Source organism: Neolamprologus multifasciatus, chromosome 5 (genome assembly GCF_963576455.1).
Source record: "Neolamprologus multifasciatus chromosome 5, fNeoMul1.2, whole genome shotgun sequence".
NCBI classification, from domain to species: Eukaryota; Metazoa; Chordata; class Actinopteri; order Cichliformes; family Cichlidae; genus Neolamprologus; species Neolamprologus multifasciatus.
The window spans coordinates 24,732,864-24,746,609 of NC_140443.1; the positions used below are offsets into that span (position 1 = coordinate 24,732,864).

The 13,746-nt window shown below is 38.0% G+C and overlaps 1 protein-coding gene across 6 annotated transcripts in view; it reads right to left on the reverse strand.

Moving 5' to 3' along the window:
* Positions 1-13,746, reverse strand: part of cpne5b (copine Vb) — a 132,711-nt gene that overhangs the window by 99,094 nt on the left and 19,871 nt on the right. For all 6 annotated transcript variants that reach the window (XM_085158904.1, XM_085158905.1, XM_085158907.1 and 3 more), the window contains 2 exons: positions 4,116-4,156; positions 3,727-3,773 (listed from right to left, as the gene is read on the reverse strand). In XM_085158904.1, the coding sequence (XP_085015030.1) occupies positions 3,727-3,773; positions 4,116-4,156 (88 nt within the window). The remainder of the gene's footprint in view (positions 1-3,726; positions 3,774-4,115; positions 4,157-13,746) is intronic.

Sequence of the window (13,746 nt, forward strand, 5' to 3'; positions counted from 1 at the left end):
TGAAGAGAGTAGAGCCGGTGCTCCTCCACATCGAAAGGAGCCAGCTGTGGTGGTTCGGGCATCTGACAAGGATGTCCCCTGGACGCCTCCTAGGCGAGGTTTTCCGGGCATGTCCCACCAGGAGGAGGCCCCGGGGCAGACCCAGGACACGCTGGAGAGATTATATCTCTCGGCTGGCCTGGGAACGTCTTGGTGTTCCCCGGGATAAGCTGGAGGAGGTGACTGGGGAGAGGGAGGTCTAGGCTGCTCTGCTTGGGCAGCTGCCCCTGCAACCTGACCCTGGACAAGCGGAACTAAATGAATGAATGGATGGATGGATTACAGGGCTTTATTGATCCATCCCTTCCCCATTTAATAGGTCTTGTCTTGTGTTATATTGTAAGGAGAAGCAAATGGTTCACAAGTATCCTTAATGTGACGGTGTTTGTATGGACATACTGTGGAAACTCAGTGAAGCCAGAGCTGAGACTTTTTGCAGCTGTGATTTTCTGGTATACAGTCTAATTACCCGAGGTACACTTACACAACGATTCCAGGAAGAAGTGTTGCACTAAGAGTGCTCTCAATTTGGGCTGTATTAGTCAGTAATACCTCAAATTGTTCAACAGTATGTTTGTGCCTGGTAAACATCTCCTATGACCTTTTCAGACTTGGTTTTGGATACTATAGTCCATATTCAGGTTTATTTTCTCCATTGTTTTGGATGGGGAGTCATTATTGAAGGTCACTTAGTTGTTTTGGTTTTTTAAAACAATAACCACTGGAGCAATAAAAGCACTGAATCATCTTGAGCATAAAATCAACCTAAAAGTATCCTACAACTAAATCCGGAGCACTTTAATGTACTGTAGAGGATAATGAGCGCACAACGAAGAGAATCAAGTCCACACATAACTTATCTATGCACTAGTCTGTTGTATAAAGTGATGCGCATACTCTTCATCAAGAATGACCTGTATTAGCATGGCACGCATAATGCAGTGTGCACCAAATACCGGAGGAGATGGAAATAATCGTCAAACGTGGCCCCACCGGTGTGCTAGAGGGCCCTGTCAGAAAGCGTTATTTAGCAGTCCCTGGTGAGTCACCTGTTTTAGCTTTGCTTGTTCAATCAGAGGCGCTCAGTGTCGCTCACACAGCATCACCTGGAGCCGCTCCAACACATACAACTGAACAATATGACTATGGATGTGATGGTTCATGTCCGCAAGGAGAGGGCTGATTTAAATGTTTCCTGGTGAACAGCAGAAGATGGAGTGCAATCTGAAGTGAAAATAAACTGAAGTGAAATGCTCATTATATTAATTACATTTTGTGTATTTGATTGGATTAGAAGGCATTCAAACTGAAAAAACAAAGAAGTGGATGGCAAAGGGACCTTTACTGCACATATGCAAATGCATATGCGCTTAGGATTTACACATATGCATACACATTTTCACACCCAAAGAGCAAGGCTGTCAGCAATAATTCTGCTACCTTTGAATTAATCCCACACAGCCATCTGTTGGGAGTGAGTAAACATAAGAACAGCAGATGAGTTTATAAATAAAACAGCCATATACCATATAAATAAATAAATTACATTAAATTATCATGTATTGAAAATATCTGTGCCCATTTGGACAATGAGCAGTGTTTGATGAAGAATCAATCAAACTGTGCATGTCCAGCCTTGAAGGGGATGCAAGTGAAATCACGGCTGTGGCACTGGGAACTAAAATTAATATCATGCTATACTCATCATGTTACAGTTCCATTTTTAATGACCTTGTTTTATCATTGATGTCTTGGTTGATAGTTTGTAATATTTTTGTTGCCTGTTTGCATTACAGAACATTAAAATCGACTATCTAGTGTCAAACTCTATTTATCTTCGCAAGGTTTGGACCAGAAGTTCTCTAACGGGAATAGTTTTTAAAGCAAAACTCACTTTTGATTTATGAGTTTTTGATCTAATGACTTTAATTTATTGTAAGCCAAACATGTATTCTCACTTACAGCATATTTGCTGTGTTTTTACACTAAAGCATTGCGCTAGCAATACTCTATAATTTTCAGATATGTGCATACACAGTACAGTGTATCGCATTATAAATTTATTAGACCAACATCTGATGTAAGGTTTATGGCACAGCTGCTATAATTGCTGCTTTAATAATAAAGATGCCAAATTACACTTACTTGCATTCCTGAACAGCAAAATTCTTTTAGTGGTTGAATGCTATGCTTCATTAGTCCAGTGTGCTGACCCAAATTTGGCAATAAAAACAAGAATTCAATCATTTTTAGTTTATTCAGATTGTTAAAATATTTATGTTTTCTTGTTTTTATGAAAGGTGGCCTAATAAATCTGTTAAGCACTGTATAAGTATGCACATCTATGAATATATTCATATATGTGTAAAAACATTGTCTGTATGGTCTATGCTCTCACAGTATTTCACAAATGTTTCTTCCCAGAGTCACAACAGAATTGAGGGCGGAGGGCTCTCTTTTTCTGGAATAATCTATAAGAGAATCTGAAATTGTTATTGCAGTTGTTAACTGGTTATGAAGGGTGAGTGTAGGCCTGATTTAAAGGATTGAGGAGAGATTCTCTTGTTCAGTGTGACTGCTTCTGAAGTTCATGTCCAGTGTCACCTGTATTTATTTCTTTACTTGAGCTTATAGTTGTTGCAATTTCTGCTGCCCCTTCAGCCAGATATCTCTTGGAAAAATAGAGTTTCAATCACAATGGCACTCTTTAACTTGACAAATAAAAGATATTTATGTACAAAAATATTTACCGTGCCCGTGACAAATTTATTACAGGCTTAGTTCATAAACAGTATACTGTATATATTTTAATTTGGTCTTGCAGTCAGCATTTATTGCAATAGGACAAAAATTCGATTAAAATAAACTACAATGGCCACGTTCGATTTAATCGAAAGCAGCAGCTTGGCCCATTTCTGTTAATAGTTTTTGGCTACAAATGGAGGTCTGTGAAACATCAACGGGCCACATACACATGCACTTGTATCTACTTAAAACTGTTCATCTTAACAACAGGAAAGATGCTGAATATTGTCAACTACATCCTTTTGAGTTATTATTATTATTATCATTATTACCTTCATTATGTGCCACATTTGGGAATTTCTTCCATAATAAACATTCTGATGTCAGCTGCTTATCAGTATTTGCAAAGACATAAAGGTAAAGAGTTCGGCTTCAATACTTTATTTAACACTTTACTTCACATATTTATTTTGTATCATTACGTGTTTTGCTAATTCTACCTGCAATCCAAATAATTAGGTTTCATTAACTGGACAAACAGACAGAATGGTGAGATGACAAGTAGAGAGCTGATGGTAATGCCGCATAAACCAAACAAGGTTCACTAAGATGTGGATTAACGAATCGGCAGCGTGCTGTTTAGTCCCCAAAATGTCAGCATATTGATCATTATGGTGTGAGGGTTTTTGTTGTTGGTTGAAGTCTCCAATTAGGGAATTTTTCCTTGGCATTTTAAGACGACTGATGCTTGAACAAGTTTAATGAATTGTCAAAAAACACTCACAGAGAAAAAGGGGTAAAGAAAACCATGAGCTGAATGTCTTAACTGGAGTGCCACCACTCCACCCCTGTGCACACAGAAAGCAAGGCCAGAACTTAATTGGACGCGCTGTAAGTTCTTTCTTTTTTGATTTGTGTGTGCATGTTCATGTGTACACTCACCTCTCTCCACTGTTTGGTTTCAACACCTTGTGTATAGAGCACGCACACTGTGAAAAAGTGCCAGGCAGGGACATAAAAGGAGGAAATTTGGTGAAAGAAAGAGAAAAGAAGAACCGGGAGGGGGGGGGGGGGGGGAGAGAGGAAGAAAAGAGAGTGAGAATTAGAAAAATGGAGGCAAATTCCAAATGGGAAATCAATGTGAGGGTTTTAGCTCCAGTGAACAAACAGCCACAGCGCACTGAGGGGAAAAAAAAAAGATTTCCCAAACTACAAGGCAACATATCGATAAAAAACACACAGAGGAGAAGTAGAGAACGACCACAACCAGAAGCAGGCGTAGAAAAATAATAAAGTACCATAAATAGGAGAAGTCTTTACAAAATACTCACTTGGATCTGACTTTGAGAATGTGTCTTTATCCAGCAGATTTCTGGAAAAGGAAGAGAAGAAAAAAGCAACAACTGTTACTCATGCTGACAGCTTGACGTGAGTCACTTATACTCAGCTATGTTCTAAAATTTATGTGCATATACGGTATATTCTTGTCATGTTTAAGATGCTACCATCAACCAGAAGCCCACTTGAGAAGTGCAGAGCCTTATCTGACAATTTTACAGAAAGTGATCTAATCTGCTGATTCGGATCACTTTGAGTTTTGTGCGCTCTTCATTTTGTGCCTTGGTTTTCTGGTTTTCCCTTTCTTCCTTTCTTCGGGTATCTAGTTTGAGCTTTTGTCACATTGTAGGCTTTGGTAAGTCTCTGGGGACTTTTTTTTGTTGCATCACTTTTCATCTGTCTCGCTCAGCCTCCACTCGTCCCCCTCTGACTGCAGATTCACATCAAACATGCAAAACTCTTCTCTGATGAGAGACTATCAAGAATTTCCTCTCATCGCCACGGCAATTTTTCACCACCACTCCCGGCATCAAAGCCATGATACCTTGCAAATAATTAGATATCAAATTAGATGCAAGCCAGCATTAACACAAGAAGGAAAACAATAAGCCACCCCACATTTAACATCAATGTTTAATAGTGGCGTCTGTTCTCCTGTCAGCTCTGCTCATTCAAGTCAAAACATTTGTTAGGTCCAGGTATTGCTGATGGAGACCTGAATGTGTTCAAATACCAGCGGTCACATTATTGGGACTTGGATTCTTTAAGGGGATAAACCCCAGGTCTTAGTAATGTAGATTTTTAGCATGTTTTGAGATCAGATTTAGGGTAAATGGCATTAACATTGTCACTGTTATAGGGCAGTCAAAGTGGTGAAAAACACTGAAAGATGGGTGTTGTGAGGTACATTCATATTAGAGCAGGAGCAAAAGCACTACCTATATCAAGGATCAGGATAAAGGGTCCAAAGCAGGATAGCAATGCAGAGATTGGGAACACAAAACAGAAAAAAACCCACCAAGAAAACAAGTATGATGAGCAGGAGCACAACAGAAAAACAGGAGACAAAGGTGGGAACAGGACAGAAAACAAACACAAACTTAACTAACGAGGGTGAGTCACTGAAAACAGCAGAAGGTAAAACAAGAACAAGGCTTTAAATGTAAAACAGAAAGTAAAAAAAGGCAAATAACTAACACTGAGACACGAGGACTAATATAAACATGGTGATAGAGACAAGAAACAGGCGAACTAGAAGCACAAAGAAACAGCACAGAACCAACAAAGGTAACAGGGAGCGAAAGAACACAAATACTCGAAAGTCTATTACAGTGAGGGAGCCGTGGCAGCGGGGAGGGAGCACAAAAGGTATGTGACCCTAGCTTACTTCATAGCAACTGATAAGACCCACTCATGAAGCAAACATGGGCGCCTGCAGCACTGCGGAACATTTGTGTCCCCCATCAGCCAATGAGAATAACTACACAATCTCTGTTAAGTTATTATTCAACAATTCTACTACTTGTATTATTTATTTGGGATAACGCAGTCAGTAATTGTGGGGTCACCTCATTATATAGTGTCATTACACGATGCTCACTAAAAAATTAAATAGGAAGCAGTGGATGATTCCTAACACAACCCTCGTTGCTGTAGCCTACGCTCTGTCTGTTGCTACCGTCTTCTGATCTTCGGCTCTGGCAAACCATTTATTTTCAGTTAACATAAAACACAGGCGAACAGATTAAAAACTTCTGGCGTTTTGTGAACTTCAGAGAGATCTACCTGATGGCCTTAATCAGCACTGAGTGAGCTTGTTTGTCAAACCCTCTAATAGACATTCATTTGTATGTAAAAGACTCTTACTCTAGCTTTAGAAATGAAAAGTTCACTAAGAGTGCAAGGTTATTTTCACATTTACAATCCCTGCGTTTGCAAATGTGATTGCATGTGAAGCCTTTGACATGCACAAACAAACATGCTCTTTCATTCATTCCCAGACAATGAAATCAACTGGCTAGCGGGGATATCAACACTGAAAATTGTCGGGTTGGGTTTTGCACAATGGCAGCCTGATTGCTAAGAAGTCTCCGTGTTTACTCATCTCATTTGCTCATCTCTATCTCTGCCCTCCCACCTTCCCTCTTACTTTGTAATGGCACGTAGCGTTCAACCTCATACGTTTACATCTGTCATATTAAAGAACAAAGACTTGATGAATCGTGGATTTTGATTGGTAATAGAACTTGACCACAGTTTGGGGTTTTAAAATATGACAGTTTTTTTTAACCGTGCATTGTACAGTGTATTTCATTTCAAGACTAATGTATTTTTTAACAACTGCCACCTCTGGCACCTCGTCCTAGCAGATGTAATTACAGACGTTTTCCTATTATAGATCACAATGTAAGAATCCCCTTAAACTCAAGTCTGATGAGGGCCCGCCACACTGATTTACAGCAAAGGTTGCAGACACAAAATTACAGGTTTGTATTTGAGTGGAAAGAGCGCATAAAGGTCATTGTCAAGGATCTTGTTCATTCCTTGTTTCTCCGCCTACTGTACAGGTCTCACTCCATCTTCCAGCGTCCTTCACATAACATCTGTAAAGTATTGTTTTTAAAGCTTTGTACTTTTTCTACTTTCCCTACACCCTCACATGTGACAGGAATTAATGTCTTAGTCAAGGCTTGACCATACTACACATGTACAACACACTAGTACATCAAAAATCCTTTAAGGAATGTCATCAAATACTATAAAGGTATTTTATCTGGGTTTGTTTGAATACATCTTTGACAGATGAAGTTATGTTTGTAAATGTTTACACACTCAAATCGTTCTTTTCCCTCATAAACATGAACAATAATTCTGAGTAAAACGCAACTGGAAGATAATCAGATCAAAGCTTCATTTATTCAAATAATTTATCACTAAGGAGGACATGTTTGGTGTGAACTGACTGTATAAAAATCAAGTAGCTTCCATGTGACCAGTTTCCATTAAATTTAACCTGTTACATTGTAATTACATGTTACTAAATTGCATGCAACCTTTAAAGGTAATTCATTTCCTTAAAGTCAACATTTTGGCCATTTAGGCATGAATCCATACTACCTGGTTACTTAAAATGGGCTATTTGAAATATCAACACGAGCAACACAAAAAGCAGAAGTTTGACGAGTATAGAAGTAGTGTTAATCGCATTTTTCTCTCAAGCCTTCATGTGGTTTCAGATCTTTGATCTTTAATTTAGAAACCATTAGTCTCAAACCATGCAGGGCCTTTCACTGTGCTATCATTTGTGATTTGCTAAAATCACAAACGAAATCACACAACAATAATTCACCCAAACACTAATGGGCTCAGAGATGTACAGGAGTCTTTTATCTGAGATAACAGAGTGCAATTAAACACTATTTGACTCCGGACAGAGAGGTGTTCTTGTCTTTTGAAGTGTGTGCTGCACGAAGGCCAGCCCGTGCTTTTGTTGGCTGCACTGAGCAAACATCCTTTGGGAACATAAAACTGGAGCTGGCATAAAGTGATTGACAGTGAAACACTGTTCTTTATATTAATTATTTGCCTGCTTTTGTGTGTGTGTGCTTTCCTCTTAGCTTTTTCCACCCTGTCTCTCTCGATCTATTCCCGCCTGATTTTAATGCATTTTTTTATGAATTTGACTTTCTCTAACTTAATCTCTCCCCCGTGTTTCGAGTGTTGTGTCACACCTCCATCAAGTCTGACCTTTTCATAATGTTTGCCAGAGGCTGCTATGTTCCTAGCTCTATTACCCTTCACGTTTCCTCTTACTCGCTTGGTCACGGCAGCGACACGAGAGCCTTCACTTGAGATGACAAAGCCTGTTGTCTCCTCTGATTCTCGCTTCTGTTTCTTTCTCGTTTCATTTTCTTCTGCAGTTTCTGCTGCCTTCCACCTGAAGCTGTGCTCTTTCATCCACAGTAATCTGTTTTGATTTTTCCTCTGTTCCCGTATTTTCTCTCCCTCCTTTAAGAGCTTTCAAGAGCACACCGATAAGAAAAAGAAACACATAACGTCCTGAAATGTTTTGTTTTTTATCTTACATTTAGGTTAGAAAGACATTCTGAGCTACAATACTCTGTGTTTGTCAAAATGTCTTTGGCTGAAGTATTGCAGTCTAATGTCCCTGAAATGCCTACATCTCAGTCTAAATAACAAAAAAACACATATTTGATACCAAAAAAGGCAAGATAATTAAATTAGCAATTCACCGTTTAAAAATTCTGCCCTGTAGCAACTCCAGTTGCAGAGAAATGAGGAAATTTAAAAAAAAAACAACACCTAGCTATTTTCAGATAACAGTGCTTGTATGCAAAACTGTCCCAGGAATGCATTGTTAATAATAATTGGATGCTTTGTTCAGTTTAATTTATTCAGCCCTTATCCAAATACATATTTAGTTACATCTGGACCCTTTCCATCCACCACCTCACCATAACAACCCTCAATAGTACATTAGCACACAGCAAGCAATCACATTTATTTATGCTTCATTGTTGTTGTTGTTTGAATGGGAGGCCTCTAGTAAATTACTCTGGCAATCTTACACGTAATAAATGTTGTAAACTTCTGAAACTCTGGGACCACTAAAAATATTATTGGTACAGGTGTAAACGTGAACCGGTACAAACTGATCAGAAGTTGGTTTTACTGACTTTGTAAGCCGGGAAGAGAAGACGAAGGGTTTTGCACACAGTTTGTCACAAGTTTTGATTTTTGTGAATGGCCACGTTTAACAAGTGCATCACCAGCACAGTTCAAATTACCGAAGCAGTTTAGGCATTGGTGTGTAGTTAAGTCCATGGACTGTGTACTAGCATGTAAATGATACATGAAACTGTGACAGACATCATGCTATTAGTAGAGATGGCACGATACCACTTTTTTTATGTCCAATACCGACATCATAATTTTGGATATCTGCCAATACCGATATAAATCCGATATAGTGCATTTAATAATCAGTAAAACTGTTTTGTTTTTTTTATATTTTGCTGCTTTCAGTGTAAAGTAACTCCAGACCACCGACAGGTCTCGCATGCCACAGCCGCTCTATCACATGACGCATACCACTCCGATCTACTAAGGTCATGAGCTGGGTTACGCCATGTTGCAAGTTTTGTGAGGCGCTTTTGTGATACTTAATGGATCCGATTACATTTTTAATTTCTCTCCGAGTAATTTAGGTCAGTACCGGACAATACCGATACGTAATATCGGATCGGTCCATCCCTAGCTATTACTGATTAAACCGTAACTATGATACCTGTAAAATAAATGTCATGTAAACACAGACTTTCTTTCTCTTCACTGTTTCATTCTAGTTACTGTCTGTGTATCAGCGAGCTTATTATTTTCTCTTTTTGTTCGAGAAAAAAGAGGTGGCAGAGGTCGCCATTGTTCTAACATATTTGATACTTTCAAAACTGAATAAAGATCGGGTTTCCTGTTCATTATTTATTCCATTTTATATTTAGAGCTGTTAATGTGTTACATTGTTTTTAACCTCTGTAGCGTCACACTGTAGGAAAAAACATTTTGTTAAGTGTAAAGGTTGATAAAGGTTGAGCTTCTCTACAGTCTTTGAGAGTCTGATAAAATAAATTAAACAAAGCAGGTCTGTCTGTGTTAAAGAGTATTATTAGCTTTGCCAAGGAGGTTATGCTTTTGGGAGCATTTGTGTGCGTTTCATTCTGTCTGTAGACACAATAGCTCAAAAGGTTATTGGTGAATTATGATAAAACTTCGTAGGGTTGTAGCGTGGGCTCACGCAAACGATCCAGTGAAATTTGGTTTACATCTAACAAGGTCTTGAAGGTCAACTTAATGATTTACTGATCAAAAATTGATAACTTAGCCTTAGAAACTATGAGAAAGTACTGTATGAAGATTTAAATACCATACAACATTTGACCTCTGACCTCTCTATGAAGGTCAAAAGATTGATCTGAAGGTCAAAATGATAGTGATAGCTATTTACAAATGAATACCTATTATCCTTTAATAGAATAGAATAGAATAGAATAGAATAGCCTTTATTGTCATTGTACAAAGTACAACGAAATTGGAGTGCCACTCCCTTGGTGCAAAAAGCAAAATAAATATAAATGTAAAATATAAAAAGTACAATAAAACAACTGTAGTGCTCAGACAATAAATAAGTACAATATATACAGGATAGCAGCATAATATAATGATAGTATGAATAGCAGCATAGTATAGTGACAATGGCAAGTATGGTTAAGCAGGTTTAATTGTTTTGTGCTTATTTACTACGGTGATAGCTCTGGGAAAGAAGCTATCCCTGAATCTGTTTGTCCTGGTTTTATGTGACCTGTACCGTCGGCCTGACGGTAATAGTTCAAACAGTTGATTACTGGGGTGAGAGTAGTCCTTAATGATATTGCCAGCTCTGCTGAGGTATCGGGAGTTCGCAATGGCCTCCAGGCTGGGCAGAGGGCAGCCAGTGATCTTCTCTTCTCTTCTTCTGTAAGTACTCCTACATAATGTTTATATAATCAAAGTAAACATGACACCCTTATCAGATTTTCCCTTAAAGTATGTTTAAAGAGAACAAAGAAAAAATGCATGTACACAAAAATAAATATTATACAATTAAAAGTTAATGATGCCCAGAGATGGAGCCCTGAGTGTGCCTTGTTATTTCCTATTGTTGTCTTAATGCAGGACATTTTAAAATAATGCAAACACTATTCATCAAAGAAACAGCAAAGCAAAAAGTGTTTCACTTTTTTTTAACTGTGGACATCACTCTGTTATAACTTTGTTTGAATCTGGGTTACTCAAAGTTACCAACCAATCATGCAGGAATCTCACCAGGAAATAGTTTTTCCTTCCCTTTAACCTCACATCCCTAATGTAGTTTATGTCGTTCCCACTCACTGATCCAAAATGAATCCACTTTTATCATTTCCTATATCCTCCTCTATATCGCTGTCATTTCCACCTCCTGTTTATCTCTCGGTGGTTTATTATCCTTCTAATGGTCTCTCCATTATCTCTTATCGTAAATACAGCCCCAAACTGCTTTCATCCCCATGCAACTGCAGTTCTTTCCCCAAGCAGTCAATCAAGGTATATATTTTAGTTGTGACCTGTAGTCAGATTAAATCACTCCATCCAAGTCGGCTATTACAAGCCGGTGGGCACAGGTTCAAATGTGAAAAACTGCAGCTGAGTGCATCACAGGGCAAATGTGAGGAAAACATTTATGGATTAATAGCAAAAAAAAAAAAATGTTTACAGTTTTGATGATATAGTTGTGGTGCTGTGATGCAGTAAAACATTTTTTTGGCACTGTGTTATCAAAATGCTGCAGTTATGTAGATTCTATCTATATCTGCAATCATTCTGGCGATCCTATAAGGCCAACCGAAGAATCCGTTCAGGTCCTATAAATCAGTGTTTTAATTTTAGCTTTTTATGAGAAGCCATCTTTTACAGTCATAGCATTCAAGGCGTAAAGACTGGTGGTGAATAAAGCGCACAATACACACAGGATATCTGTAATCTAACAGACAATGACTGAAACAGCATCTGCCACTCTATAAACTATGTTGCTATGAATATCAATTGATACAATCTGTTCATTTAAACTCAGTACGTCTTCGTTGTGTCTTGAGGGAGTACATCATTTTGCTTCTGCTTGAAGCAGAAAAGATGCTGTGAATCACATGTAGGGGTATTGTGGGAGTAGCATTGTCATATTTTCAGATAAATAATTGTTGGAGAAGATAGGATTTTTGCACTTTGGGGTCCACTAAATGTAGAGCATGACAGGCAATCAATATATGCTGCTATGATGAAATGCTCACTGATATACAGGTTTAATCTCTAGGTAGCACATTAAGTATGATGTGGATGTTAATTATCTTTTTCTTAACTGATCTGCATTTCTGCTATCACTGGCACAAGCTACACTCACTGACCACTTTATTGGGTACACCTTTTCAGCTGCTCATTACTCCAAGTTTCACGCAATCAGATCCAGACAGTCAGTGTATTTAGGCCTCGATATCAAGAAGATCGCTTCAGCTTCAAACCGTGCATCACAATATGGAAGAAAGGTGATTACTTTGAATGTGGTATTGTTGTTGGTGCTAGATGGGCTGGTCTGAGTATTTCAGAAACTTTTAATATACTGGGATGCAACCATCTTTAGGATTTACAGAAAACGGTCCACAAAACACAAAAATCAAGTGAGCAGCATTTTTCTGGGAGAAGAATGACTTGTTAATGCCAGAGGTCAGAAAAGAATGGCTAGACTGGCTTAAGCTGAGAGGATGATAACAGTAACTCAAATAAGCACTGCAAATGTTAAACCTTGAAGCAGATGGACTATAGCAGCTAAAGACCAAATATAGGTGGTGATCATGTCAGCTATCAACTGAAAACTGAAGCTGCAATTTGCATGGACAAGTTGGACAATAGAAGACTGGAAAAGAATTTCCTGGTCTGATGAGTCTCAATTTCAGCTGCAACATTTGGATTGTAGGGACAGAATCTGGCAAAAACAATATAATGGTATTCAAACTACTGTTTTTGGTGGTATTAGAGTGATATAATAGTTTCTTGGCACACTTTGGGTCCATCATCACATCACAGACTACCTGAGTATTGATGACCATTTATGTGTGTTTTGATAGTCGCTTCCAGCAGGATAACATACCACATCAGAAAGCTCAGATAATCTTAAACTGGTTTCTTAAACATAACAATGAATTCTTTGTAATCAAACTGGCTTCATAATCACCAGCTCTTAAACCAATAAGCACCTCTGGGATGTGGTAGTACAAGAGATTCATATGATGGATCTGCAGTAACTGTGATCCTATCATTTTAACACAGACTAAAATCTCAGAGGAACGTTTACAGTACCTTGTTACTATCAACGTGTGCCTAATAAAGTGGCCAGTTTGGTAAAAATATTTAAAATTGCATCTTTAACAAGACACAGAACATGTAAGAATTGATATAATAAACAATTTGATAAATTCCATTGCAGAACACCAGCTACTGTAGACATATGATGGTACAAAGATGAAACAAATAAACTGTCATTGTGGTGCTTGTGAAGAAAAGCCTGTTTGAAAAGCTCACAGAGAGATGAAAAGAAAAGACGAGAAAAAAAAACACTCCATAGTTACAGCTTAATTAAACACTACTATAAAAATAGACAAGTTCAACACAGTGAAGTTTCCCAATTATACTATAACTACATAAATCCTGTGACACAGACCTCAGACTAAGCAAATATCATGTCAGCGTACATAATAATAACACTTCATCATACCACAAGCTCACATTAACAATAATTGTTTTAATTGTTTTAGTTCCAGCTCCATCCAAATGGAGAACTGATTGGTTGTTTATAGGTAATGGATTAAGCTGATTACATATAGCAACTATTATGGTGTTGCTATATTTACAAAGGCATAAAGAAACTATGAAGCTATTTTATATATTTGATGATGCATTCTTTAAACACCTATGTACCGTACAGCATTATTTCTTTTATTCAAATCACATTTCATTAGGGATACACTCTCATTCACACATTAA